The sequence below is a fragment of the Cercospora kikuchii genome, assembly GCF_019650295.1.
Source record: "Cercospora kikuchii DNA, contig_00001, whole genome shotgun sequence".
Taxonomy (NCBI): Eukaryota; Fungi; Ascomycota; class Dothideomycetes; order Mycosphaerellales; family Mycosphaerellaceae; genus Cercospora; species Cercospora kikuchii.
Genome location: NW_025408582.1, coordinates 3,175,957 through 3,203,637, shown reverse-complemented (window position 1 = coordinate 3,203,637; position 27,681 = coordinate 3,175,957). Strand labels below are relative to the sequence as shown.

The 27,681-nt window shown below is 53.5% G+C and overlaps 11 protein-coding genes across 11 annotated transcripts; 6 read left to right on the top strand and 5 right to left on the bottom strand.

The window, feature by feature from the left end:
- Nucleotides 1–205: 205 nt before the first annotated feature.
- CKM354_000122300 (uncharacterized protein) lies at nucleotides 206–1,679 on the top strand (the record flags this gene model as incomplete). The annotated part of the gene is made up of 2 exons (XM_044796339.1): nucleotides 206–243; nucleotides 407–1,679. The coding sequence occupies 2 exons, from the start codon at nucleotides 206–208 to the stop codon at nucleotides 1,677–1,679; spliced, it is 1,311 nt and encodes a 436-aa protein (XP_044652274.1).
- A 1,875-nt stretch (nucleotides 1,680–3,554) lies between these two features.
- On the top strand, nucleotides 3,555–4,887 carry CKM354_000122200 (uncharacterized protein; the record flags this gene model as incomplete). Its single annotated transcript, XM_044796338.1, has 2 exons — nucleotides 3,555–3,824; nucleotides 3,880–4,887. 2 exons carry the CDS (start codon nucleotides 3,555–3,557, stop codon nucleotides 4,885–4,887), a joined length of 1,278 nt encoding a protein of 425 aa, XP_044652273.1.
- A 281-nt stretch (nucleotides 4,888–5,168) lies between these two features.
- On the bottom strand, nucleotides 5,169–6,650 carry CKM354_000122100 (uncharacterized protein; the record flags this gene model as incomplete). The annotated part of the gene is made up of 1 exon (XM_044796337.1): nucleotides 5,169–6,650. One exon carries the CDS (start codon nucleotides 6,648–6,650, stop codon nucleotides 5,169–5,171), a length of 1,482 nt encoding a protein of 493 aa, XP_044652272.1.
- Nucleotides 6,651–7,160: 510 nt separating this feature from the next.
- Nucleotides 7,161–10,166, bottom strand: CKM354_000122000 (uncharacterized protein; the record flags this gene model as incomplete). The annotated part of the gene is made up of 2 exons (XM_044796336.1): nucleotides 7,161–9,894; nucleotides 9,940–10,166. 2 exons carry the CDS (start codon nucleotides 10,164–10,166, stop codon nucleotides 7,161–7,163), a joined length of 2,961 nt encoding a protein of 986 aa, XP_044652271.1.
- Nucleotides 10,167–11,343: 1,177 nt separating this feature from the next.
- On the top strand, nucleotides 11,344–12,509 carry CKM354_000121900 (uncharacterized protein; the record flags this gene model as incomplete). The annotated part of the gene is made up of 4 exons (XM_044796335.1): nucleotides 11,344–11,389; nucleotides 11,443–11,576; nucleotides 11,637–12,080; nucleotides 12,132–12,509. 4 exons carry the CDS (start codon nucleotides 11,344–11,346, stop codon nucleotides 12,507–12,509), a joined length of 1,002 nt encoding a protein of 333 aa, XP_044652270.1.
- A 3,011-nt stretch (nucleotides 12,510–15,520) lies between these two features.
- On the bottom strand, nucleotides 15,521–16,546 carry CKM354_000121800 (uncharacterized protein; the record flags this gene model as incomplete). Its single annotated transcript, XM_044796334.1, has 1 exon — nucleotides 15,521–16,546. The coding sequence occupies one exon, from the start codon at nucleotides 16,544–16,546 to the stop codon at nucleotides 15,521–15,523; it is 1,026 nt and encodes a 341-aa protein (XP_044652269.1).
- An 875-nt stretch (nucleotides 16,547–17,421) lies between these two features.
- On the bottom strand, nucleotides 17,422–17,877 carry CKM354_000121700 (uncharacterized protein; the record flags this gene model as incomplete). Its single annotated transcript, XM_044796333.1, has 1 exon — nucleotides 17,422–17,877. One exon carries the CDS (start codon nucleotides 17,875–17,877, stop codon nucleotides 17,422–17,424), a length of 456 nt encoding a protein of 151 aa, XP_044652268.1.
- A 450-nt stretch (nucleotides 17,878–18,327) lies between these two features.
- Nucleotides 18,328–19,512, top strand: CKM354_000121600 (uncharacterized protein; the record flags this gene model as incomplete). The annotated part of the gene is made up of 2 exons (XM_044796332.1): nucleotides 18,328–18,419; nucleotides 18,468–19,512. 2 exons carry the CDS (start codon nucleotides 18,328–18,330, stop codon nucleotides 19,510–19,512), a joined length of 1,137 nt encoding a protein of 378 aa, XP_044652267.1.
- Nucleotides 19,513–20,404: 892 nt separating this feature from the next.
- CKM354_000121500 (uncharacterized protein) lies at nucleotides 20,405–21,423 on the top strand (the record flags this gene model as incomplete). The annotated part of the gene is made up of 4 exons (XM_044796331.1): nucleotides 20,405–20,419; nucleotides 20,486–20,504; nucleotides 20,574–20,830; nucleotides 20,959–21,423. 4 exons carry the CDS (start codon nucleotides 20,405–20,407, stop codon nucleotides 21,421–21,423), a joined length of 756 nt encoding a protein of 251 aa, XP_044652266.1.
- Nucleotides 21,424–22,405: 982 nt separating this feature from the next.
- On the top strand, nucleotides 22,406–23,311 carry CKM354_000121400 (uncharacterized protein; the record flags this gene model as incomplete). The annotated part of the gene is made up of 2 exons (XM_044796330.1): nucleotides 22,406–22,633; nucleotides 22,697–23,311. 2 exons carry the CDS (start codon nucleotides 22,406–22,408, stop codon nucleotides 23,309–23,311), a joined length of 843 nt encoding a protein of 280 aa, XP_044652265.1.
- Nucleotides 23,312–23,741: 430 nt separating this feature from the next.
- On the bottom strand, nucleotides 23,742–27,533 carry CKM354_000121300 (uncharacterized protein; the record flags this gene model as incomplete). Its single annotated transcript, XM_044796329.1, has 1 exon — nucleotides 23,742–27,533. One exon carries the CDS (start codon nucleotides 27,531–27,533, stop codon nucleotides 23,742–23,744), a length of 3,792 nt encoding a protein of 1,263 aa, XP_044652264.1.
- Between the last annotated feature and the right edge of the window lie 148 nt (nucleotides 27,534–27,681).

Here is a 27,681-nt window from a genome sequence, read left to right as displayed (position 1 = left end):
CGGATGAGACGAGGTGATTCGGTTGAAAGGGCGGAAACCGAGGTCAGGAACAGTACGCCGGATAGTCGCGCCACAAGGGTTTTGCGGGCGTTGATAAGCGCCGCACGGACCCACTTCCGCCAACGGCACGTTGACAAAACATTGCTCCTGGTCAGAAATCAGACCATTCTTGGGCTCTATTTTTCGCACTTGGCCCACTACATCTATGCATCTTCCATCTCAACGTCTTGATGAAGACAGCTGGTCCGCACTATGCTGACACTCCAGAGGTGCTCACTTCGTGTTCACGGGAAGCAGCAACAGCTCAGCATGGCACCTTCAGTACTTCACCAACGAGCCTTCCGTAGCGTTTTTTGGCCGTCCTTGAGTAAGTACTCGACAAAAGCAGCTAAGTATTACACGAAAGCGCTTTGCGAATCTTCGTCGCGGATCTTTGCAACTGCGCGCTCGCCTTTTCCTACAGAGTCCTTTCAGGCCATCATCATATCAGCTGTTCAAAAAGACACATCAATCCTGAGTACGACAAAGCACACATAACCTCTCACATCAGTAAGGAAGACATGCCACCTACCCTCAACCTTCGAGACAGGCGTTACCCGAAGCTGGGCAAATTGGACGCACAAATTCGACTTGACGAAGGGGCGCGAACCATCTACGGCTCGACCGGACCGGTCACAGGGTCTTTGGTTCTTAAATACCTTCCGTACGACAAAGCAGTGTTCAAGTGGCAGAGCGAAACAGTGTATGCTAGCGACCTCAGCCATACGAAGTATAATCGAATCGCCGTTTCGTTTCCGAAAGTCACCGAGAAATTGATCGAGACTGTGCCACTATGTGGAACTATCACGGCCACTGTCATACTTCGAGCCATGTTCCGATACAAGACTCGGATCTTCTACTCTGGTGGCCAAGGCGGCAGTCAAATGGTGGAACGTACCTATGACAAGCAGCTGTGCCAGGAGCAGGTGGTTGTATGTGTAGGGTGGATCTCGGCAACGGTTGGGGACGAATTCACGAGTCCTTTCGCGATCCAATTCCCGCACGCGCAGCGAATGCCGCCACCTACATTTACGGACCACATGCAGTGTAGGCCAGAAACAATCATTGTAGGCGTGGAGTACCGACTCGGTTTGCAGTTGCAGGTGGATGGTGCGTCGCCGCAGATGAATGATACGTGGTGGGATGGTCATCCATCAATCAACTATCAGCTTGCACAACCACCTGAGGACTTGTTTGCGAGCACTCTGACCACATCGACTTATCAATCAAAGATACAGAGTTGGCTCCTGCTACCCCCAGAGCAGCGGCGACGTGAGTGGAAAGCAAAGGCTAAAGCGAAAGGTCGACCTCAAACGATGCCGATCCTGACTATGGACATATCCTGCACCACCTGCTCCCATTCCTATCCGGGGCAAGTTATGGACGTCACTATTGCCGTTCGAAAGAATGATATGAACTCCACCGCAGAGTCCATGCCCGACATCGTGCTCGTGGGTGTTCGCACTAAGCTCATGGCCCAGATCAGGGTCACCGAGCCGGACCGACGGGGTGAATCGTGCGTGCAAGAATTGAGCTGTCGAAATGAATTTCCAATACTGCTGTGCAGTCAAAACAATCGCTCGGCCACAGTTACCCTCGATCCTCTGGACCAGCATTCGTGTTCATTTTCCTTCGACTAGTTGTCTCGAGTCTACTTTCTAAGAATGTACTTGGCATTTCGGGTTGCACATCCTCGAGCTCGAGGGAAACATGGCCGTTGCATATTGATAGCAGAGCGCGAGATCATGATGCTACCTGGTCCAGCAAGCGCGGTGAATAATTCGGATCGGCCTGAGCCGAAACAGCCGGCAGGACCTACGAAAAAGATGAGAAAGCTTCGCTTTTATGATCGCTTATATGGAAGCATGGCAGTTTGACTGTCGGACAGACAATTGGAAAGGCTGTCGACTGATTCTGTGTGCTGGAACAATGCTGTCATGTGGATTTATTTGCCGGTGCGGCTGCGAGTGGGCGTGCGTCAGAGACTGTTGAGATCTCTCAGGAAGAAGCAGCATATACAAGGGGTGTAGCTGGATCGCACAAGGCAGGCTGGATGGGAGGCAATGCAATGTTTGAGCTTATTGATGAGTTGACTGGGCAGAAATATCTCGAATAGCTTCGAAGTTTTTGCGCGTTTATCAATGTCTGTGATCTACTTGTTCAGTCTGCCAGCTCTCTCATCACTGTTCCAGAGATCAACACAGGAGCCGCTTTCCGTCATCAGCCTCAGTTGGCATTCACAACCACAGCAGTCACGTTCGACTGAGGATGGGGGTACTGTGGACGATCTGACCAAGCCCGATGTTAGCGAAATGGGAGCACTACCTACTATTAATGCCCGAACCGCGGAGGCAGTACATAGTAAATCCAGCCAACTCTGCCTCGTAGCTGTCACGGGGGGCGAGAGTACCTGCGCCTCCGCGATGGGATAATCCTTGGAGTCTAGAAGCGATCACACCATTGCATTCTGCGAGCGACCGACCTTATTAGTATCACGAAAGAGCCCCGAGAGACGTCAAAGCCCAGCTAGCAATCGATGGAAATGAGGAAATATGACCATTTCTTACTCTGCGTAGCGTATCTCGATGGTGCGTGTCGCCTCGCAGCCTTGGTGTGGGCTGTTAACAGTGCAGCACAGAGTCCAGGTGATGATGCCTGCATTGTTTGAAACATGTTGCATACTTCCTGTTCGGGGGCCTTGCTATCCGTTCGATGGATTCAGGATGTTCTGGGTCCGATGTGTACGTGCCAAGGAACTGGTAACGCATCCTACAAGACTTGCTGTGGTTCATCGTATATTCTTGCTCGATGAGGAGCTCGGTGACAGTTTATTCGAGGCCCAGTGGGCGCTCATGCTTTTCAAGATAGGGCACCTGAGGCAGCAATATGTGCCATACCCTCTGTTGAGCTCCTGAGCTGGAAGATGCTTACTCTAGTGTAAGATTGGGAGGACTACTGTCTGCTCGTTCCGCCGCGAGCTGCTTAGCAGCAACGACTGTGAACGGCTCAGGTACCAGAACTCAAGTGCGCAGTAGCATGGCGATGATGACATCCGAAAGAATGAGGAGAGGCTGGAACGATGCGCGTGCCATGGTGTGAACTGCTGCACGAGCCACAGGCGCTCGCCGATCCTTGGTTTCACGCTAGGAACCCTTGTCCAATATCCAGTTCACGACCGAGACCCCTCAACATCATGCTTCTCCCAGGCGGCGGCGGCAGGGTTCTGGTGAGGTACAACGATCTACGTGCCAGCGGGGGCTCTGCAACCACTCAGTGACCACGGCGTTTGTGTTGTCGAGTCGCTGGAAAAGCGTTGGTGAAACGGCGTGAGCATTGTTTGTATACCAACATTGCTCGATTGCCTGCACAATATATATCGCTCACCGCAGCCGCTAACCACGACGACTCGTCAAAGTAGCTTACTGCTGGTCAAGTAGCTACTGCGAAACACATCACTGGCGGATCGTGTCCGAACATCGCACCGCACGTCGAAACTCTAGGCAAGAGCAGAGATCATGGCGCCGGATATCGCGAGTCTGCCTGCCTCACCACGCGCTGACCGCGCAGCACCAGCACCTCCGCCAGCGACGACGAGCACCACCGCGTCGAGGCGGACAAGCCAGATCATGGGCCCACCGCAACAGCCAGCGTCGGCGACAGTACACAGCCATCATTCCTCTCGCAGTCCAGTCATGTCGACCAACGACGGCCTGCCGATGCGCCATCCACGCCCTCTGACTGCTGCGGAGCTCTATCTCGAGTGCGAAAAGGAGCAAGAGGCTGTGGTATGCACGTGAGGGGGTACAACGACTGCTACGGAGATGCTAAGAGACCGTGTAGGTAAACCGCCTGACCAGAGAACTCACTGCTCTGCGAGCTCAATCCGCATCAGTCGCCAGCAACGCGTCTTCCGCGTCTGGCGTGTCCGGAAACGCCTCGTTATTGCCCATCGATATATCCGATCCCAATCCGACTCACCAGATGGTGGGTGCGACTCATCCTACGCCCTCTCGTCGACACCGATCATCCTCGTCCGTCAGCACACGAAGTATCCCAACGCCTGCGACCACTGCGAGTGGCACGACACACTACTCCATCCATGCACAGTCCAGCGGTGTGATGCCTATTGGGAGTGTGTCACAGGCACAAGCCGATCGAGCAGCTGCTGCGGCAGGGGACCGCTCGAGTCTGAGCAGGAACCCATCGATGAGCGCTTCAGGCACGTCGACTCCAGCGAGGCACTCCATGGACGTATCGCGAGCGGCTGGAGCACTTCACACACTGCCACATCGTCCACCACTTTCCCGCGACCCCTCACACAACACTGCGTCCTCCACACACGCCCAGGCCGGTACGCCAGCACCGGTCGTCCCGCAGCCACTGCCCTCTCCTGCGCAAAGCCCTCATCAGGCCAGCGTGAACACTGCCATGCAGCACTTCGCCGATGCGACAGCTTATCGAACCGAGATGGAGATCGTCAAAGCTGAGAACGAAGCTCTGCGTCAACGCGTGAGAGCATTGGAGCGAGCATTGAGGGCCCGCCGACGTGACTCCTCGCAATCGGAGACACCACGCCTCGATATCACCGGCGGCCGTGAACATTCGTCACGACCCACAGAAGCGGCGGCCGAGCGACCATCTCGCGAGTTCAATCGCGTGCCGTCCTTTACATCTCCTCTACCATCTGCAGGTCTGGGAGTTTGGGATGGAGGCGTAGGCGGTGTTGCAGGACCTCGTGAACGAAGTGAATCGCAGAGCACAACAGCTTCTAGCAGAAGAGCAGTGGGCGTGATTGATGATGAGCTCAGAGTTGGTGAAAGCGCGAGCTCGGTAGGACGGAATGCTTGATCAGTACAAAGAGATGATCGCAGTCAAACAGCACAATAAATCGCTGGTAACGACATGCAAAATTTACGAAGAATGGCCGAGAGTCAAAATGGAAATGATTATTAGACTGCACGAGGGAGAGCAGGGTGTTTTGGCGGGAATAGATCAGACAATGCCCACACGAGGCTTTCATAGGTTTTGGCGATAGAATGGAAGGGAAGATCATTGGCTGTGCCAGCGGCAATTCCAGCTATCAGCAAGAAATCGAGAACTTATGCTCCACTTCCAGCCAGTCCGATGACTTATAACAACTCGTGATACAGCTGCTTTGCTGCTCTGAGCACCAGCTCGTCGTCTCCAAATTGCCCAATAAGCTGCATTCCTGCAGTCTTGATATCCGTGTCTTCCAGCTTCGCCCTTTCTGCCTCGGGCACTGGAACAGGTACACTTATGGCTGGCAGCCCAGCAAGTGAAGCCGGAACAGTGAATACATCGTTCATGTAGCTTTCCAGCGGCGATTGCTTTGCTAGCTCTTCGATTGTCGGTGGCAGGGTAGGAGCCGTAGGTGTAAGGAGTAAATCCACCTTATCCTCCTCTTCGCTTAGACTCTCACTCGTAGGATCTAGCAACGGATTCTGCTGCGCGAATACACGATCGAAGTCCTGTTGTACAAGTCTTCTCACGCGTTGTGCTTGTATGAAGTAATTGTCCATAGCTTCCGAGCTGAGCGTGTAGGCTCCGAGCAGGATCCGCCTCTTCACTTCATCTCCAAATCCCTCGCCTCTTGTTTTCGTGTACAATGGTAGTGGAGGATCGTTGTGAGGGCTCGCGTCGGTGGTGGAAGTGCGGTGTCCATAGCGTATGCCATCGTATTTGGCCAGGTTTGAAGAAGCCTCGGCTGGGGCGAGGACGTAGTAAGCTGAGAGAGCCGATTGCGTGCTGGGTAGTGAGACCGCATGGAGAGAGTGTCCCGCGTTTCGTAGCGATCGGAGAGTATCGAGGTAGGTCCTTTTGACGATCGGACTGAGCTCTTTGATGTTGTACTCGATTGGAATGCCAATCCTCAGGCGTTCGGTGTTGCGAGAGGATTGCGATCGTATCCGTTCGCGCAAGGACTTGGACAGAGACGTCTGGTCTCTCGCGTCATACTTGTCAAGAAGCGCGAATGTCTCCTCAAGCTTCTCGACCCGTCGCCCGAGAATCCCTACAGTGTCTAGCGAGTTGGCGTATTGAATCACACCCCATCTCGATATGCGGCCATACGATGGCTTGAACCCCAGGACACCAGTATAAGCAGCTGGCAATCTCACAGACCCTCCAGTATCCGTTCCCAGTGCAACCTCGCAAGCACCTTTCGCCACTGCCACCGCACTGCCGCCGCTACTCCCTCCCGGAGACAACGACACCCCACCGCGGCTGTAAAGACTCTTCACCGGACCTTCATGCGCATACTGCGAATGCGACCCCATGCCGAACTCATCCATGCTGCCTTGTATGTCGACATCGTGATCGAAGGGGCCTGCTGCTTTCAAGAGCTCCACGACGGTCGCATCGAATGGAGAGTTGTAGTCCTGCAGCATTTTGGAAGATGCCACAGTGTTTTGCTGAGCTTCGGGTCCAGGTCTGCGGACTATGTTGGCCTTGATCCCAATGGTATCTCGACATCGTGTGGTTTCGTGGAACAGGCGATAGGGAGTCGCCTTCTGGTAAAGGATCACATGTTCGCTCAGGGGTCTCCTGCAGAGGCTTACAGCGCTCTGTCGAAGACGCTGTTGACGTAGCATCACATCTTGGGTTGTAGAGTTTTGGCTGGCGGAAGAGGTGCATCAGGTGTGAGCTCCCCTGCACGGCAGCTTCCGTCTCGTGTCAGCATCGGCTTCTCGCAGCAAGTGCTCTTCCTCAGCTTGCAATTCACTCACACTAATCTCGCGCACGAATACACGACCGCTCGTTCACCATCGCATCCATCATTTTCGGTGCAGCGGTCAAGTCGGATTTCGTCATGGCGCGGCACGTGGCACCAGCACGCCGCCGATTCTACACTCCGGACATAGGCATAATCTGACGACCTGTTCAGCTGCTGTCTACTCGTCTACATCAACCTGAGCAATACTAAGATGTTACGCTAAGGATGCTATCCACCATATACTGTATCAATGGATCATATCCTGTTTCGCACTCCGGAAAGCCAAGCTAGCAGACCCAAATACCATATTGTTGCCAGGCCTGCATGCTGCACATAACCAATGGCCCTGAATACTGGCTGCCCTCACACGGGTCTTGCCAGGCTGAGGTCACTTTGGCAAGCTGGTGTTCAGTGGACCAACTCTTTGCGCAGGCGGGCTGGACGAGATGATAGCGGCACATTCGATGTCCGAAGATGGAGCTTCTTCCGGGAACCGGCCTTGACATGCTTCGTAACTCTGGTAAAGGTGGAGACAATCATCCAAAGAATCAGTGTCGGACTGTGCCGTCGCTGCAACATCAACGTGATGATCTTCTTGTGCACTGGCCAGATTTTCTTCGTCTGGGACCTCATCACAGGAACCATCGTCATCCTTGGCTGAGCATTCCCGATCCTTGTCAAAGGAAGACTGGAGTGAGTCGACACGTATGCCATTTGACTGAGGAGAGTCCTTCAAGTCGGCCGTCTCGCATGCAAGATTCAGAGCATTGTCAGGGTCATCATGCCTGGCCTGGTCCGCGGGTGGACGTCCAGCTTTCAGAGATTCCAGGAAGTCTGCACCAGCCAAGGCGTTCTGGAACACATAATGATCGGTGATTGCCTCTTGCAAACCGGACTCTATGCTGTCCGAACTTGGGTCAAAGTCCGGAGATCTCTTTGGTGAACGTCTCCTCGAAGGTGACGATCTTGCTGATGGGGGAAACACACTCTCGAATGTTGGGAAAGATTGTTCGCGTTCTGCGACTTTGCTCACATCATCACTCTGTGGCGTCCTGAATGGGTTTGACGTAGCGGGACGCATGCTTGTCGGGCCTCTCGCGTCATCCTCATGGTCGACGGAGCTTTCGTTGCTTATCTCTGTGAGCGCATTATATCTCATGTTGCGGTTTGACCTCTTCAACTCGAAACTCAGGCGATCGCCCATGCTCGGCGAGGGTCCTGGAGTCGTCACAGTGGGACTCACTGGCGGCGTTACTCTGCGCTCCGACACAGAATCGATGCTGATGGCCACAGAGCCTTGGCGTGGCGACGGTTCCAAATTTGGCGTCGCTGCATGGCCGCCTTTGTGCATCCAATCTTGGACAGAAAACCTCCAGAAGACCTCGCCAACGTCCGATGAGCGTCCTAATCCCGTAGACAACCGAGACGGGCTTGGAGTCTGGGATTGCGCGACGCGCTGATACAGCGGCGCAGTGCTTGGATGATCATTCTCACGTCTACACCTGTCTGCTGTCGAATTGCCATCCACAGAATCAACCATGCTTGGAGGCGGATCACCGCGGTCGCATTCTTCCAAGCCAAGAAAGTGCTCCGGATGGAATTGGTCAAACTGCGCCGAGCTCAGGCGACTCGATGTTTGTGAAACAACGTTGCTGGTATCGTCTTGCGGAGGTCCGAAGTTCTCCGCTGCGAGTGGCACCTCTGTTGTTGCTTCAAGAGCACCTAAAGTGGCGGCTTGTCCTGAAATCGCTCTTGCGGCGATTTTTCGTGCTGCACTTTGACCAAGAAGTGCGGTATTCTCGAGCAGCATTTCTCTCTCGATCGACATGGCTCTGCCCTTCGCTGTTGAACTAGGACGTCGCTCGAGTGTTGAGCTGTCCGCTTCTGACTCACCATTGCGGTTTGTTGACTGCACTGCGGTTCCGGGGGTAGCCCTCCACTTCTCGTGGCTGTTGACTGATCCGGGGGATGCTGCGGCAAGACCACCAACTGCATTTTCGGGCGCGAATGGGTCTTCGCTTTTCCACTGGCCGCTAACCGGATCTCGGTGTCCTGCGCTCGGGGTCGATAAAGCTGCCAGCTTGAGAGGCGGCAGGTCGTGCTTGCTTGAGGTCGTGTTGGAAATATTACCAACCTTGTGCGTTGCTGACGATGGAGTCAGGCGGATGCCACGCCTCGGCGAATCCCTAATGTGCTGCTCTGCTAAAGCGTCCAAGGATATCATCTTCTTCAAAGTCTTATTGTCTCGCTTCTCTGGTGTGTCTCGCGCTTCTACGCTTCGCTCAAACAGAGGTGGCTCATCGAACACATCAACATTGCCGTCGAGCTCCAGCTGTGCGCCAGTGCCTGGCATCGGTGTCGAGGGGCGCTCCGGTGTACTTAACTCAAACTCATCTGTGGGCAACCGCAGAAACTCACTCACGGCACCTGATAATTGTCTGCTGTTGCCCTTGCCGGCCAGAATGGCATCCGTAGGACCTTCGCCCGGCAAACGGGTGTAATACGTTGGCACTTTCATTGAGCCCTGGTTGACAGGATTGGTGATAGACATCAGCTCTGAATTCTGGTCGATCATGGGCGGGCTGTAGAGGAACCCTGTCGATAAACTTGGAGAATCGCGCAGGTTCAGTTTGAGCGTCGGCGCTGGCACATCAATAGGCGACGATGGCAGTGGAATCGCCGCTGCTCGTTTTGTCGGCGAGCCGTTGTTGCTGGCTGGTGAAGTCGGGTTCGACATTGTGCCTCGACGGCTCAACCCACGCAAGCTTCCGATGACACTTCGTGCAACGCTTGATGTCCTGCCGTGTTGCCTCGTAGGGCTCTTCACCTCACACTGAGACTCTCCAGCGGCTGTCGTAATCTCTGTCGAGGTTCGTCCTGCTGGCTGTGCGGAATTGACTCCGTTGCTGGTGATGTCTGACAATGCTGCACGCCTGCTCTTCTCCTTTCCACTTGCATGAATGTGTTGTCGAAGACTGTTCATGGCGCTCTTGGGAGTAAAGGTCTTCTGACGGTCGGCGCGCGTTGGCCGGAGCGGCGTTAGCGAACTGTGAGACTCGCCCACTGACACTGATGCAGAGCTGTTCTCCTCGTCGGCATTTGGCAGGTCGACGTCAACGTTTCTAGCGGCGTCAGTATTAGCAGTCGATACCGCGATATTGACGTACTCTTGGGCTTCTTCTTGACTGCCCTTTCGATCACCACTTCGCAGGTGCCCGACAACTCCTTTCGCACCCCGTTGGAAGACCTCGCGAGCGCTACCGAACCACGACTTCTTCCTATTCAAAGTTAAGGTGTTGTCGAGATTGCTCTGCAAGGCATCTCGTGCAGCTGAGGACAATGGACTGTCCGCACGCTCAGGCTGTGGTGTCGTGGCTCCGCCTCGATGAGGCATTTTCAGTCCGTCTGCACGAAGCGCAGCATGCGAGTCAATTCGAGGTAGACCAATCTGGGTGGAAAACTGGCTCGTACTGTCTAAAGGCAATCGAGATCGATGTTTGCAGAAGTGGAAGCAGCTGGCGCAGGTTTGCTGCTAGCACCCACCCTCTCACGCCTTCGCTTTCTGCCGTGGGCCCATGAGGTAGTCACCGACGCGCATGACAATCGCATGGAAAGCGCATTGTTCAACTCGACGACACATCTCGGCTCACATGTGGTTTCTCGACCGAGATCTAAGAATTACGAAGGTCAGGACCGCATGTTCAGAACTATGTACTATCACATCTGGCTTTCTTCCCAGTCACGGCCCAGACCGTCATCTGCACCCATTTCTCATGTCTTCTCCGGGCAGTTCTCTCAATCACATCGTCATCTATACTCTTCCGCACTTGCTCGCCGGTAGTTACTGCGTATCGATCACTGACTTCCCAAGGCGACCATGCGTACGAGAAAACCACATCATGCGGACATGAAGATGCCATAGATGGCGGTCTGGTACAGCAGACGACGATCTCCTCAACTATCGGGCGCTTGGCTTGGAGAGAGCCAGCATGTGGGCACCTTGGTGACATGGTTTCGGTGTGAGAGGCGGTCTGCGACATCAGCTTAATGCTCCCTGCTAATATTGTAGCTCACATCGATCCCAAGGCGCAGCTATCCTGGCACCCGCAATCGAAATACAACAGTCACTCGTCGCTCATAGTCGATTGCGTGCAAAATCCCCCGACACATCATCGTCTCCGGCCATATAGGCAAATTCGGATATCCAGATCGCCTGAATACACTGGTTGAAGCTATGCGTGGTGCCATCGACATAGCTTCGAAATCAGGAAAGGCGGCCTCAGATTCATGCTCTCCGTGTGAAAATTCTGTGCTACGTCTTGATTCGCATCCAGTGTATCACGCGAAATACGCCAACAACTGGCCTACATATTTTTGACGATCACGTGACTTGACACACTAGCGCGCTTTGGAACGACCTCGCAGATCCAACGCAACGACATCCAGCGAGCTTCGGCCATTTGCGACACGCCCTCCACGCCATCGCCATCTGCGCGAACCTGTATTGTTCTACCCGAGTAGCACCTACTTAACCACTGCTACAGTCAGCCCATTAGGCGCAGTGCGCAGCCATGGCGAACCCGCAATCCGTGTCCTTTGACCAGTTGCTTCAAGAGAGTAAGCCGTACCGCTGCACGTTTCGACCCCTACCACTGCTGATGTCGCGATAGGCCGCAAAAAGCGCAAGGCCGAGCAGCTCGCACAGGAAATTTTCGGCAAGCGCAACAGATCGCAGACACCCCAGGGACCGCGTTCGAAGCCAGCTCCTGGCGCCAGCCTTGCCAGCAGAGTCGGTGTCGCGAAGGTATGATCATCACCCCGACTGGCGAGAGCCTGAGCCGGGCAGCGACTAAGATACTTGTAGCCACGCACTGCATCTCTGCCTCGAACCAATTCGGGCTCAGCGCCACGAGCCAACCGTCCACAGACGCAAGCAGCCCGGCCTGCGCCGAACGACGACAGCCGCACACGATCGACCAAATTCCAACAGCGGGCCTCACAGGTCATCTCGGATCCAGTCAGCGATGTTAAGAGCAGTGACTATGCAGGGTACGAGGCACCGCCGGCGGTCGCCAACGGAAATACGAACATAAGCTTTAGAGGGGCAGCGACCAGCCAGCACGTTGTAGTCGCGCAGAACTTTGCGCCAGGAACGACCGCTGCAGATATCGAGAGTGTGATGACTGACGTTGGCGGCACTGTCCTCACCTGCAAGCTCACCGCTGAGACGCCTACTGTGGTGGCAGAGATGACATTCGAGGATAAGGCTGGAGCAGAGGCGGTGATCAACACATTCAATGGGAAGAAGGTATGTATGGAGAGCATCAGATCATTGGGCATATCGCTGATCTGTCGTCAGGCTGACGGTCGCACTTTGAATGTGTTTCTCAAGGCTGCAGGACCAAAGCTGCCGTTCACAGTCGATGTGGAGCCAGCAGTGGAGGAGGCCATGGAGATTGACGAGAATGCACAAGCGCGCGAAGCTGAAGATCGTCGGCGCGAGGAGCGTCGTGGTCCTGCTGAGCGTGCGCCTCCGAGAGACGACTACCCAACAGGACCGCGAAACGACAGAGGCTACCAAGACGACTACTACAGCCGCGGCCCGCGTCGTTCTGAGCCTGCATATCAAGATGGTCGTTACGGATTTGGAGGTGGTGGCAGGTACGGCGGGGGAGGAGGCTATCGACATGACGGTCGATTGGGAGGCTATGGGAATCGTCACAGCTACAGGCCGTGATTTGTGACACGCGGCTGTCACTGCACTCCCAACACCCACTTTCCTGGCTGCTGAGAGCACAATCGAATCGAGTCTTGCAGACCACCGAGATCGCAGCATTATTTCCGTGTCTGAGATGTGCGGATCAATTCGGAGAACGGGTCCCGCCTCGAACGCCCTGCTAGATGTCAAGGATTGGTGACACAGGCTTGGTACTTCATGAGTATAGATATCTTTGCGGCAATTGCATATCCGCTGTATCACTCCATCAGTCTGCTGCCTCCGAGCCACCAGAGTCTGGATAGGATATCCCACATTGCGTTTTGCGATACACAAAAAGGCTCCTGCAGATCAGCAGGCATTGCAAACGCAGGCATCTGGCGTTCGCATCACTTTGGTTTCAAGCAACCGCTGCTGCAAAGGTGCATAGAGTGAAACACAGGTTCTCTTTTTCGTCGATGTTGCCTTGCGGCACCAGCGACAACACCATTGACAAGAGCAGGCGGCGCCACGGAACTTAAGGTCACAAATCGCCCGCATGTACATATTCGATTGGAGAACGAGTGCTGAGTAAGATAAAGAAAGCGGCAGCAGCTACATCACGACTTCGTGGCATGGGCCTATTATTTGCAGAGCATCACGGCTTCATGGACATACTGCTCACTTTCGGAAATGACACCATGTGCAGTACACAGACGATGGTTGTGTGTCCTTGCCGCAACATGGGGACGTCTGCACTGTTCCTAGGACTAGGCGACCCGATGCCTACAGACAATAAGCATTCCAACTGCAGGCTGTAGGGCCGTGGAAGATGCAATGTCTGGCTTCACTTTTGCACGCGTCGACGCGTCGTGTTCGAGGATGCAGTTTGGGAAGGCGCCAAGTGCACCTTCCATGCCTACCTCGCCAGACGCGTCTCCTCCATCTCGCAACATCACTTCTCTCTCATGCGCTCGTGCGGACCGGAGTCATTCCACCAGCACCATGTCCTCATATCGTCCTCAGTACAGCACATCCCGCGGGAAAGATGACGGTAGTGAGCGCAGCTATCTCGCGAGATCACCACATCATTCGAGGCACCACGGAGAGGAGGGCTGGGTTACATTTCAGCAAGATCACGATGGTTCCTCCCGGAGGGCGAGATCACCTATACGCCAACATCCCGTTTCTCGAGGCTACCGACGGCAAGACAGATCCAGGCCACGCACAAGGAAGCATTCGCCCACAAGAAGAACCCACTACCGTTCGAGATCTGGATCGATCGAAAGGTACTACGGCAACTATACTACAGATTGGCGCACAGGATACGACAGCTGGCGGCCAGCGCGAGATACATACCGGCCGCAGCTCCATGAAACAGAACCTATGGGCTCAAATTCAGCAGACCGGTCGTTCGATGTCAAAAAGATACCACAATGGCGGAATGTGCAGCTGAGGGATGAAGGCGCAGAGCCCGAAAATCACAGCGAGAGAGAATACGTCGCTTGGCGAAATACCAAGACCTTGGGTTCAAGAATAGCAGAGCGCCCACCTGCTGTTCCTCATGTTGATGATGCACATGCTTCATTGGCGGAGGAAGTCCTGTTAAGAGAGCCAAAGTCCCATCGTCACCTTTCGAGCACGACACGAGAAGTGTTGCTTACAGTGAGGGTTTTGATATGACACATGGAACTCTCCATGTGGATCACCAGAAGTCCATTCTCTGAACGATTGTGCAAGATAGCGGAGATCCTCTGGGAGCAGTAGGGAGACAATAGGAAATCGCAAATTTACTGGCATGGGCGGTTCCGAATTCGACAAGGAAGAGCTCTTGGCTGTGAATCATCAGGACGTTCAGAGAGCTAAAGATCGAAAGAGAGAGACAGAGCGTGCTCGATTTGTCAAAGTTGAGGCGATCACTGAGGTCTTCCAGAGCCATTGCCAGTAAAGTCAATCTGGTGCAGCGCGTCGGCATCGAGGCAGAGCGAGAAATCCATTGCGATTACTGCAGCATCTGTCGTCAACCGTCAACCGTGAGAGGACACGCACGAGGTTCAAATCAGGCGGCTCGCCATCTTCGTGCACATTGTGCGAGAGATCTGACCACCTCCTGTCGCTATGGCAAGTACTATACCACAGCGCACGTGCTTCGATTCTCTGCACAATTGTTGCTCCCAGCGCTGCTGCAAACAGAGCAGTACTGTGAGGCGTGCGAGTGTAGAAGCAGTAGAGACAAAGGGCGTGAAATGCTTGATTCCTTTAGCTATTTTGTTTTCTCAGCGAAGAAGGTATGTGTTATCCGTGCACTCTCTGTGGATTCGTCGTAGTCAGTGGCAAGACAAGTAGTAAAGCACTGTCGGAATGTATATGCGCAGCGACTGAGAACAAGCCAATGAATGTTCCACTCTCCGCATATTCGCGGCCCTGGGAGCCAATGTGAGTCGATCAGCACCAGTTAATCTTGTTGTCGCAAGAGCAGAGAAGGACGCCATATTCTGCTCTCCGCCTCCGCTCGATTGGTTGTCGCAACGCGACTGCATGTGTGCGCGTGAAGAAACACAGCTCTGCTGATATATGGAGTAATGTCAGATGGATCTCAGTCAAGCATGCTCCACGGGAATAAGAAGATGCTCCGGCTTATTTGCCATCGTTATTTCAGTCTTCGCCTGGCGACGGGTACCGTGGGCTCAAAAAGAACAAACAGTTACAACTGCATCTGGTGCTGCTGTTGTCGAGGCGTGCTTCTATCGACGCTGCGCCTATGGCAGCAAAGTGCACAGTGGGACTGGGTGTTGAGGGAGAAAGAGGTGAAGTCCGTCGGCGAAGGTTTTTGTTCAAGCCGTGCTGGGTCTTGGCACAACATCTTGGCAATCTCTTCCGACCCCAAGGCAAGAGACCACATTTCTGTTGCATAACTCACATATTTTATTTGCACTATCTGCACTGGAACTACCTACTGATCTTACACGGCGGGATATGGCCCAGCAAGTTCAAGTGACCAGCGTTATCGACTTTTTCTCCCAACTCTAAAGTGTCATGCTGAAACCAACACCTCATCTCAGGTCGATCCTTGAAAGGCCCACAGAGTTCAGCGGAGGCGTTTGCGTGAGCCCTCCATTAGATGTTATGTACAGGCTCCAGCGATCAGACACTAATCGACCAAATCGGACTGCGGTAGGACCAACCAGAGAACTGGAATTGGAACGAGGACTACCAGCAATGATCTCCTGTTGGCCAGACGGATCGACATTGGTGATGACGCCCAATGGTGCAGCCACGTATGCGGTACCACCATGGTCAACAACGAGATCATCGCATGTCAGGTTCCCCGTAACGAGCACGGGGGTGCTTGACTCCTGCACCTGGCCTTTATCATCGACCGCCACTCTGTAGAGACTGCTCTTTCCGGTATTTGTGTAGTAAATGTTCCTTTTGTGAACCTTGATCCCATTTACTCCCGTGAAGTTGGGGCCTGTCGGCGTGGAACCGTTGGTACTATTATCTTTCAGCGTCACCCCGACCTCCCCAGTGCAGACATTAACATTCCAGATGAGCCCGCGAAACGAATCAGCCACGAGGAGGTGCTCCGACAAAGGTCGCGCAAACGCGATACCATTGGGTAAGGCAGCATTCGGAAGAGAAGCAACGCGCTGAGCATATGGTGCTTTCGTCAATCCTCCTTTGGGCAAGACTTCCACACCTCGCATATCAATCTTGGTGATAGAATACGAAGCTGGAGTAGTGTTTCTTGGATTCATGATATCGAAGTCTCCAGAGGCAACGTAGAATATGTCTTCTTCACGCTCTGCGATGCCGACTGCGCTGCGAATGTTCGGGATGTTGTACACAAGTGTTGGGGGCAAGATTCCGAGTGGGTCGAATTGATAAATGCTTGCATTTGGCTGAGTTGTCGTTGCTAGGATTTGGCCATTGGCACGAACAGCAAGATTCTCGAACCTTGGGCCATCGTTGAGGCGAGCGAGAATGTGGACCGGAAGATCTGCATCGTCCGACACAGTTGTAGCAAGGCCATGAGCTAGAGCGGCGCCCAAGACCAGTGTGGAAAGAGTGTAATGCATTGCGGAGTATCGGAGGACGACAGCCGTTTCCTCAAGCTGACTTACTCCTGTAGAGCTGCCCGTGTGATATATGTCCAATGCCGGAATGGTGTGGTATGTTGGGTCGTTGGAACTAAATGTGCTGGTACAGACATTCATAAGCTTCCTGAAGGATGCGCTAGCATGCTTGACCAACATAGAAAGAGGCGGGTAAACAGTACTGGCGAAAGGTAATCGCACTCGGAATGCTCTCGAGAGCAACCTTCATCACGGGCAGACGGAAGGCGGAACAAATCGAGAGAGCTTGTGAAGACGTGTGTCTTGTCCAGCTCGAGCGAGTCGCTGTGGAGGTACTGAAGCGACACAAGGCTGACGAAGCAGATGGGATCCGGGAGGAAGTGGCATAGAGGCCGATCTTGGAAGTAGCCACAACAAATCAGAAGCGCTCTGTGCTGCAAGTCATGGCAGTCGTGAGCGCAGCATACCATCTCCCAGAATAAAGCTGTGATCGGCGGAAACAGCGAACAGGTCAGACTAAACCACAAGGACGGGACCTTGAATCGTTTCTGACCGATTTTGCCTGTCACGGCAGCTCGTTCGGCTGAAAGCAATCCTCGAATATGGAGCAAAACATCCAGTCTCCGCCTAAGCTCCACAACAAATGGTGCTATCCTGTCAAGGCTCGCAAAACAATGTCATCAGTAAGGGCGTACTGAACAGATCTCTGGAATGATTTGAAGAAGACCGACAGGTGTTCCGAGAATTGGAAGTCCTTGAACTCTGGCCAGCGTACCTTTCGCGGGGCTCGAGATTATTTTGCAAGCCATCTTCGCTGCCTACAGCACTTACGGTAGGTGTTGGCTTGCCAGCATGAATGACACGGCAAGAGCAGCGTTCTAAAGCTCAATATCATCGGCCTCTGATATCGCCTCTATCATTCCATCTGTGCCAAATTCTCGCATCTCGCTTGAGATGAGCCCATGCTCTTCAAGCCTTTCCAGCGCGGCTAAGACCCAGGCCTGGCAGTTGTATTCGGGATCGCCATTTCTTATACGAACAGTCGCAAGCGTTCCCACGACCTGTGCCAGAGTCGCCGGTACGTTCATGTTGCCAAGTCTGACCTGTCTGTAGAATGTATCGGACAGCGTTGGATCCGCTTCAGCTCTGCATTGAAATCTGTAGTTCTCGGAGCCTCCGACAATTTCGATCAGTTGGGAGGCACTGTCCGCCAGCTCCAGCCAGAGAGCAGTATGTCGGAGCCAGGTGAAGTCCGGATATCCTCTATGTATGATGACACTGAGACTGATGGCGGGGCGATCAGTGGAATGGTCATGGCGGGTCGTTGAAGCCATAGTTCGCAAGACTGATCTAAAAGCAAGTGACTCGTGTTACCAATGAGATTCAAGTGTTTACCGATCCCATCCAAAACGCTGAAAGGTGTCAATACGAAACGCTCGGTATGTCATCGCTGCTGTAGAACGTGCGGCACAGGTGGCGCAGCATATGTAGCGCTTTTCTCACTTCTTTCCGCGCTTGAGTCACCGCCGTCTCAGAATTTCCATTATTTGAAATCTGAGCGCGATGTATCGAGCATGAAAGTGATGTAAACTTGCAAAGTCAAAAGGTGAAAAGATGGATGTTTGCCTACGCGCTTGAGACGGGAAGAAGTGACGTTCGGCTGTGGGCATTTCGTCATCGCGACCACGGAAAGCACCATATGTTAAAGTGTGTTGTGAACATCTAGCATTGTACTTGCGTAAATAACTTTGAAAAGAGCACAATCGCACTGCATAGTACTTGCCATGGCTGACGAATTTCTTACGGCTCCGAAGCCGCCTCCAGATCTCAAAATTCCCTCTTCAACAAAAACAGTCAAAGTCTCATGCATTGACAGGTACGATAACAAGCTCATCGTCGTTCTCTCAAACACTGAATCCAGCAGCACATCTCGTTTCCGACTGGGAAAGTCGTCTTTCCTGCAGCCAGACTATACAGGTCAACCCAATTTATGCGGTCCATCATTCTCGTTCCTGATCGAACACCCATCTTCCAAGCCCATCTTGTTCGATCTCGGAATCCGGAAAGACTGGGAGAAATTGCCTTCTTACGAGAAATTTGTTCGCTTGCAATGGTACATCAACGTTGAAAAAGATGTTGCAACAATCCTGAAAGATCACAATGTAGATGTTGATGGCGGCGCGATTGAGTCCATTGTCTGGAGCCATCATCACTGGGACCATGTGGGCGATGCTTCCACTTTTCCTGGAAGTACAGAGCTCGTTGTAGGACCCGGATTCAAGGATGCTCATCTACCGGGCTATCCCAAGAATGAACAGTCAACACTCCTCGACAGTGATTTTGATGGCCGCCATGTCAGGGAGCTGAACTTTGAAAGTGAAAGCAAAGGGCTGAAGATCGGGCGATTCAATGCCTATGACTACTTTGGCGACGGTAGCTTCTATCTCCTCGATACGCCTGGCCATTCCGTTGGCCACATCTGCGGTCTTGCGAGGACTTCGTCGAGCAAAGATTCCTTCATCTTCATGGGAGGCGATGCTGCACACCACGGCGGAGAATTCCGTCCTACTGAATACCTACCTTTGCCGAAGGAAGTGAAGCCTTCTCCTCTGAAGCGGCAGCAACCAGTGTGTCCGGGCCATCTCCTCATGGACGTGCATCCTCACAAGCAGGCAAACACGCCCTTTTACTATGTGACAGAGAGCTTCGCACATGATAAGAATGTGGCTGATTGGACAATTGATGGATTGGGAGAATTCGATGCGCACGAGAATGTGCTGATGTTGATGGCACATGATGACGCGGTCGTTGATCCTGCTGAGATTGACTTCTACCCCAAGCCACTGAATAGCTGGTACGAGAAAGGCACGAAGCAGAAGATTAAGTGGTTGTTCTTGGGTGATTTTGAGCACGCTCTCGAGGCGAAGGAAAAGGGAGAGGAGCCTTTCAAGTGGGGGAAATATCCATGATCTGAGGGAAAATGTCACGGTTGTCGTGGCCAGACAGATATTCCATCGCTTTTGCCCTGTACCGATTCGATTTTGTCAATAGTCTTTAGCCGACTGCCTGAGAGCCCTTCGAGAGATCTTGACGAGTTCGAACGAGGTCCTCAGCGCATGCGAACGGTCAGTTATGCAAGTCGTGTCGTCATTTTGATTCCCACCTGTCTACTAGATGGCTTGCAGCCGTCCGACAACCGGCGAAAAGTGACCGAAAGATCTGATTTCGAAAAGCCATGCGTCAAGTAAAATCAAGCTGTACTTGAGAGGTGGCTAAGAAGCATGAAGATCTGGTCCTCTGTTTTCGACTGCTGGGGCATCTCATCGAATACGCAGGAGACATTCAGATTCAGATGCTCATCAAAACTCGATCAAGAGATTGCGGCCAGTCGGGTAATTATCACTGTTCTCGCATGCTTCAGAATTAGGCATGGAAGACTTGGGAACGCTCGCTGGGGAATTGGGTTACTTGGCGACAGCGGAAGCGTGTGGTCTTCGGCAAGAATCTCGGAACTGATAGGTACATAAGGTAACTCCTTAGTCATCCTAGTACACCTTCCATCACCTCTTCTCCAACCACGACCACGGTTAGTAGACACTCCCAACATGAGCATGTCGCGCACTGCAGAGTCGGCGTGCGCGCCGCGACGCGATCGCGACGGACCCACAAGTGACTGACACCATGGCCTGCAGAGCCCAGACACCGTGTCTGTAAGCATCACGACAACACCACGTCCGACGCCTTTCGATCACGACGCTTGAGGGGCGGAAGCAGCGCAGAGCCAACAATAGGCCGACGGGAGGGAATTATTCGCGCTCTAGTCGACGGTAGGCATTGCGCATCGCGAGGCTGGGCAACTACATGCAACGTGCTCAGGTAAGCTGTGCCTGCCTGAAGCTCTCGAATCCATGGTCGCAATGCTGACTATTCCCGTGTCGCTAGGAGATGAATAGCGAGATGAGTACGCAAACACTGCGCCGGGTCTCCCGCATGCTTCAGGCCATACCATGCTGACTCGCCGTTTAACCAGGCTTACGCGAGCAACTTCTCGCCGAGACGGCCAACAGCAATGCCTCTGCACCATATCCTTCCAGCGCGTCCGCGGCTCAAGGCCCGAGCAATCCGTATCCTCCCTCCGATCACAGTGGCAGCCCACACGAGCATCATCAGCTTGATCCGAACGTGCAGTACTCGATGAGTGGTGACCATCAAATGGGCGACGGGGCCGGAAAGGGCAAGCGGGAGTTATCCACAAGCAAGAGGGCCGCACAAAATAGAGCTGCGCAGGTAAGTGCTGCTGCCAGAATCACTGACATCGAGATATCAAGTCCAAGCCCGGCTACCACAGAATGGATTTGCTATCTCGACAGCACGTCTTGCCCGTAATCAACCAATTTACTAACGCATCTTGGCAGCGCGCCTTCCGACAACGCAAAGAAGGTTATATCAAGAAGCTCGAAGAACAGGTCAAGGACTACCAAAGTATGGAGCACAACTATAAGGCTCTACAGAACGAGAACTACCAGTTGCGCGAGTACATTCTGACCCTGCAATCGAAACTTCTGGAAAATCAGGCCGAATTTCCTCCTGCGCCGTCACACGCCAACCTATCGACGAGCGCAGCTCAACAATACCCCTCTCGCGCAGAGTCATCGTATGCCTCGGAGGAGCAGCCGAGGCACGAGCATGAGCAACGACCGCCGCCACCTGCACCTGTAGCCGCTCCCGAGGCACAGCGGCACGACGGAATCGCGGCGCTTCATCAAGCTGCTGTGGCACAGGAGGCACGACCGCAATCCTCTCCCTATGGCTTGGCGAGCGAGTATCCAAGCAGGCAACCTGAGACTGCCGGAGGCTGTGATTCGAAATCGGGCTCGTAGTATGAAACCATGATGGAGAATCATGAACTCACGAGGCAGGAGATTGCAGCGACTTGTTCCATGCCGTGGTCCTGTCTATCGCAGCCCTAATCCATGCATGGCACGCGGGCGACATGCTTCTCACCGCGCCTTAGCAGCGCGCTAACGGAGGTGGCAACTACGTTTTGAAGCATTAGTGCCGAGCGATGGAAAGTGGCATGAGGGAATGTGGCAGATTCCAGCAATTGCGTTTCGCTCTGCCACTTGGCCAGGAGTAGCAAGTGGTCCTGCTTACGAGCTCTACGGTACCGTAATTGGTGACTGGACGCCCGACTTCCCACCGATCACTGGCATCAGCGAAAGCCTGATCAGCCGCAAGAGACACAGGCCACGAGATTACAAGCTGCTGCCGGGCTGCTGTAGGCACAATGAACAAGAGCTATGTTGAGTGGCCAGTAAGTGATCCTAATAGATGAAGCATAGATGACTCAGCAAAGAGCTTTTTGCCAATTACAATGCATCACAGTTGCGCACTTCAGCTCCAATGCTGTCCCTACAACAAGAACATATTTCGCCTGAGCCAGAATCAAAAGAATCATTTCCTCTCCTCTGTTCGAGCCAACGTAGCCTGAAGTCCGTCTCACGCTTCAGCGTAAAGGATGAATGCAATCGTACCGCCCCCTAGGTCAGCCGTGTTCATTTTATGCATGCGATGCAGTGCCATGTTTCTGAGTCAACGGCTGCGGAATACGCGGTGAATGGCGCAAGTGCGCAGCCGTTGCACAAAAGCACCTCGCTGCCTTGAGGCCTGTGCCGGTGGCGGGAAGCTTAATCTGTGCAAGGCAACATTTCATGGAGCTTTGCCTGAACTTACCACCACTTGCTAACATCACCTACATTGGTGACATCTTTTCGGCGACGCGCCAACGTCTGCCTCATCGATAGCTCGAGCACTGAGAGACTGAATCGGCCGCTGACTCCTTTCTGCAGTTTCGCGCCCATCATGGCGATGGGTTCCGCCCTTTGGGCTGGCGCGCAGTCGGTTTGCGACGGCGCGCAATTCGCACTCAGCAAAGCATCGAATGTTCTGAGCGCTTCTCGATTCAACAGGGACTCATTTGACCAAGCACGCGGATATGACTTTGAGGAGGAAAGTGAATATGACTCGGAGAATGAGTCTGGCGACGATCAGTGGGTTGACGTGAAGAGGGAGAAGCGTGACTTGACAAAGGTACCTATACGCGGTTCAATGCTCTCAACAACATGCGGTCGATCCTCACTGACTTTATCACAGCCGCAAGAGGAATTCATGGTCAGGAGCGTCTCTGACTCAACGCGCCAGCTCCGCCTCAAGATCACCAAGACCGCAACAGAGAAAGCTAGTGCGGCCGCGGGCGTCAGCTTCGAATACGCAAAGTGGGCACTTCGTCTTGTGGCAGTGGAAGCAGCACACGACATTGGCTTCCTGACCAGCTGCAAGACGGCCACCGACGTTGTCAGAGCCGTCAAAGCACGCTTTCCAGTCCTCGAAGACATCCAGAAGGCTTATCGATCCGGCAGCCTCGAAGCCAGCACCTCGGACTCAAGCACTCAGCTCACCAATATGACTCGCGCACATGCTCCGCAGCCAGGTATCAGACATCCTCGTGATGCGCGAATGGCCAGCAATCTGGATGACATCCCGATTATCTCAGACAACACTATCAACCAGAATCCATATGCGCGCGACGGAGTACCACTCATTCATGCTGAAAGTGGAGCAGAACTGCAGCTAGTTTATGAGGAGGCTGGACGTGGACGCCGTAGGAAGCGGGACACTTCACCACACAACAACTCGATTGCGCAGGGAAACACGGTTTACAGCAGGTTCATCGGTGCGGATCACAGTAAGGGTGAGGGTGACGCATGAAGTACTCCCCCGCATATCATGAGAAGGACGGGTGGTGCATGGTAACTGAGGCGAAGGAAATTGCTTTGCATAGCGAGGCTTGAAAAACCAACAGGATAACGCGAAGCATTGAGCTCGAAAACAGCTAGATGCTGCGGGCGACTTCATGACCCATCATGACTGTTGTCATTGGGCTGGCGTTTGGGATTGGTTATACCCGCTCTCCTACGGGATTGAGCACGTTGACATGCATTCAAGGGCGCTTCAGACTCAGGATTGAGCACGGCGAGAGCATTGCGCACACCGAGATGCCTTCAATGGCGCACGGAGTCGAAGTGCTGTGCACAAAGGGAAAACAGGCATCGCTTCATCGCAGCCACAAGCTGTCGATTTGACACATAGTTTGACACTATCAAGCGGTTGTACTTGCTGCACTCTCATGATCAAAGGACTACCTGCCAGCCGGCTTGTACTCATCTTTGAGTACCCATTTCGCTCTCATCCTCCCACCTTTCTGCATCGTAGCGATCTTCTTGAGCATCTCACTGAATTCTGCGGTGCGCTGCGGACTGTTGCAGTACCTGTTGAAGTGATCGACGAGCATTTGCGAATAGACGGCTCCTCCATGAGAGACAATGTAATCTCGGATGAGCTTCATGAAATCCGTGCCTTGTGGCCCACGATCGGCCCGTCCACCACGAGTCGCCGGCGTACCGCTGCGCGAAGTGCTTGCCGAAGCAGACGCGGAAGCTGTAGTGGTATTGGACGCGTTCGTTTGACGGTTCTGGAGGTTGGCAAGAACAGAGGTGGAAGAAGGTCCTCCGCGAGACATGCCACCACCCCTGCCACCACGGATACCGCCCCGTCTCGGAGGTGAGGGAGGACGACCGGCTGTGCCAAACTGTCCAGTCCAAGTCGGAACGCCAGCAGGAAGGGTCCTTGCAACCTCGGCAGCACGTTTCAGTTCTCGTGCTGCCTCATCGGCGACTTTCTTCGCTTCCTTCCTGATCATTTCGGGGTCTGCGCGCGTAGTCTTGCGACCATTGATGATGGCTTCATGATCTTGAGCGCCTTGCACACCGGCTCGTGCGAAGATGCCGGACAGGACACGATCTGAGGACGATTCGCCGTCCGCTTTCTTCTTCGCCTCTTCCTCTTCATGATCACCACGGAAATCTTCTTGCCGAGATATACCCGCAAAGTCATTAATTGCGACGCGCTCGCTCTCCTTCTGCTTTTCGTCTTCATCTGGTGGCGTGGGCAAGCTATTGTCGCGCTTGAGCGAGACTTCGGTGCCTTTGAAGATCGTTCCGGTTTCTGTTTGCCCGTCAACGGATTCTCCTAGGGTGAAGAGGTCGTGCAGATCTCTGAGCTGAAAGTTCTGGCGCTGCTTCGGATCTCGTAGAATCTTGTTGGTGAGGAACAGTTTGAACAGTTGTCGATGGTAGATCTTTTCTTCAATGGTGCCTGCTGTCATGAGGCGATAGATCTCGACTTCACGCTTCTGGCCAAGACGCCATGCTCGCTCGCGGGCTTGCACATCAGTCGATGGATTCCAGTCCGGATCGTAAATGATCACACGGTTGGCGCCAGTCAAGTTCACACCGAGGCCGCCCACTTTCGTGGTCAACAAGAAAACATGCAAATCAGGATCATGGTTGAATTCGTGCACCAAGTCTTGTCGATACTTGATGTCCGTTGTTCCGTCCATGCGTCTGTAGTTGATCCCCGGCAGGTTGCCAATGAACTTCTCAAGAATGTCCAGCATGATCCGATGCTGAGCGAAGAGAAGTGTCTTGTGGCCCTTCTCTTTCCATATCTTGAGGAGCTCTTTGACGACTTGCATCTTGCCTGACTTGCTACCAATGCCATAATCGTATCCGGGCTTCTTTGACAGAGTCTTGTGCTCGACAAGGTCCGGATGATTGCAAATCTTGCGAAGAATGTCAACACCGTAAAGTGCCTGGCGCTTCCCGTTCATGATCGACTTCATGTCCTCCGAGTCAAGGAACCATTGGTATGCTTCACGTTGTAGTTTAGTGAGCTTGCAAAAGAGAACGCGCTCGATCTTTTTCGGTAAGTCGGACGCGACATCCGCCTTGAACCGCTGCAAGAGGTAGGGTGAGATTGCGTCCTTGAGTGTTTCTGCGCACTTCATGGCAGTCTCTACCTGCAGATTCGAAGCGTTTGCATATCCGCCTTGCTTGATCGGAATCGCAAACTGATTCTTGAAGTTGACCAATGTTCCCAAGCGCATTGGATACACGAAATCAAATAAAGTCCAGAGCTCCTCCAGGTTGTTTTGCATCGGCGTACCGGACAGGATGATTCGATTGTGTGTCATGATCTCCTTGCAAAAAATTGTGATCTCAGCGTTGGGGTTGCGGATCTTGTGTCCTTCGTCCAGGACGCAGTATTCCCAATTGATCGGAAGCAGTTGTTCGGCATAATTGACCAATCCTGCGTATGTTGTGACCAGCACATGTCCATCTTTGACAACGCGATCGATCACTCTTCGAACGACCTTGTTGGCTTTGCCTTTTGATTTCCTGTGATTGTCATCGTCCAGATCATCTTCGTACCGTGCCTCGCGCTTCACATCAAGCATACCGCTGCCCGAAGAGTGCAAGATGGAGACCCGCAGGGGCGGCCACCAGCGGTGAAACTCCTCCACCCATTGCTTGAGGAGAGTCGCGGGACAGAGAACGATTATGGGCTTCGAAATCTTGCCAGAATAGTGCAAACCAGCCAGGAAGGAGATCACTTGGATAGTCTTACCCAAGCCCATCTCATCTCCCACTATTCCTCCTACTTGCTGAGAATACAGCTCCCACAGCCACTGCACACCAGTCTTCTGGTAGTCGAACAGCGAGGGATAGATATCGCCAGGAATGCGAAAGCCTCCGTCGAACACAGCATCCGCTCGGATAGGATGTGGCATTTCCCACTCCTCCCCTTCCTCTTCCACCTCCTCGAGTGGAACAGATGTGCCTGTGGGCTCACTCTTGACTTCGCTGGCGGGAGTTTCCTGGTCTTGCGCAGCTTCGGCCGCAGGTCTCTTGCGGTGCCGTCTCCTGGCAGCGCGCCGTCGTTGTGTCCAGCTCTGCAACCGTGTTTGGTAAACTTCTTCATCGCCATCATCGACGCCCGCAAAATCCTCCTGCTCACCGCCGGCCTGCTGTACAGCTTTTCGTTTGCCTTTCCTCTTGCGAAAGTTACCTGGAGTGTCGAGCGAGAAATCGCCTTCAGCGTCCTCATCACGAGGCTCTTCCTCGTCTCCAGATTTCCCAACCGCGGCTAGACCTGCTTCATCCATTTCCGGTAAATATGCGTCAGAGTCGTCCGCGGTTGATTCTGGTTCCTGCGACACAGCCTTCGCCTGTCGCCTGGACTGCAGGCGCTGCCTTTTCGCAGGTCGTTCTTTCGCATCTTCCTCATCTTGTAGTCTCCGCGCCAGAGCCTCATCATCTTCTTCATCTCCAAGTGGACTAGCCGCAGCGCTGATGTCGTCCTGCTCGAAGCCGGGTGCCAGCAGATTGCGATGGGACTTCGGTCCGTATTGTTCTGCTACCTCGACCTCTTCTTGGTTCACTTCCTCCTCATCCTCTTCTTCAGCATCGAGCAAGACCTCACCAAGACTTGAAGATGTGCGCAAGGTCCGTTGCCCAAATTTCGAAAAGGGCGTAATCTTTCCAGTCCGGATCAAGAACTCGCGATGCGTCTCGCCAGGTAGACGCTTATTGTTTCCATCTTCGAGCAGTGTCTCTGCTCCATTCTCATTATCGTTTTGCTCCTCTATGCGCTTCTTGATCTGCTCGAGATCCCGGTCCAGGTTGGCGATCAAGGCTTTATAATGCTCGATCTCGGCTCTGTATTTATTCTTCGTAGCGGACCCGGCAGGCTTCGCTAGGTTCCTCTCAGCAATCCTGAGTGCCGTCTGCATTCGCGACTTCTCATTCTGCGTCTTGTCGAGCCGCTTCTGCTCCCTTTCCAACGTCTGTTCAGCCAGGGCCTGATCTGCCTGTTGGCCAATGTCCCTTTCGAGGTCCTCTTGGTCGCGCACGCCAGCCCCCAGTGCTGCGAGTCGCGCAGCTTCGTCGCCTTCCAATTCCGGTTCCTCGTCGTTGTCGCCTTCATCAATAACGATGGGGTCAGTCGAAATAGCCTCGACGTCGGGCGACTGTCTGGCACTCGAGTCGTCGTCGGGCTGACGCTGCTGTTCCTGCTTTTCCGTCGAAGACATGGTTGAGAGGCTGGTTTCAGGGTATTCGAGGGGCGAAAAGAAAGGCTGAGACAGAGAGAGAGATTTGGACAGCGTTACTCATAGCAAGGCGGACTCTCTGAGGCGAGCATCACTCTCGCTTGAGAAGTGATCTATGCGATCATCGAGT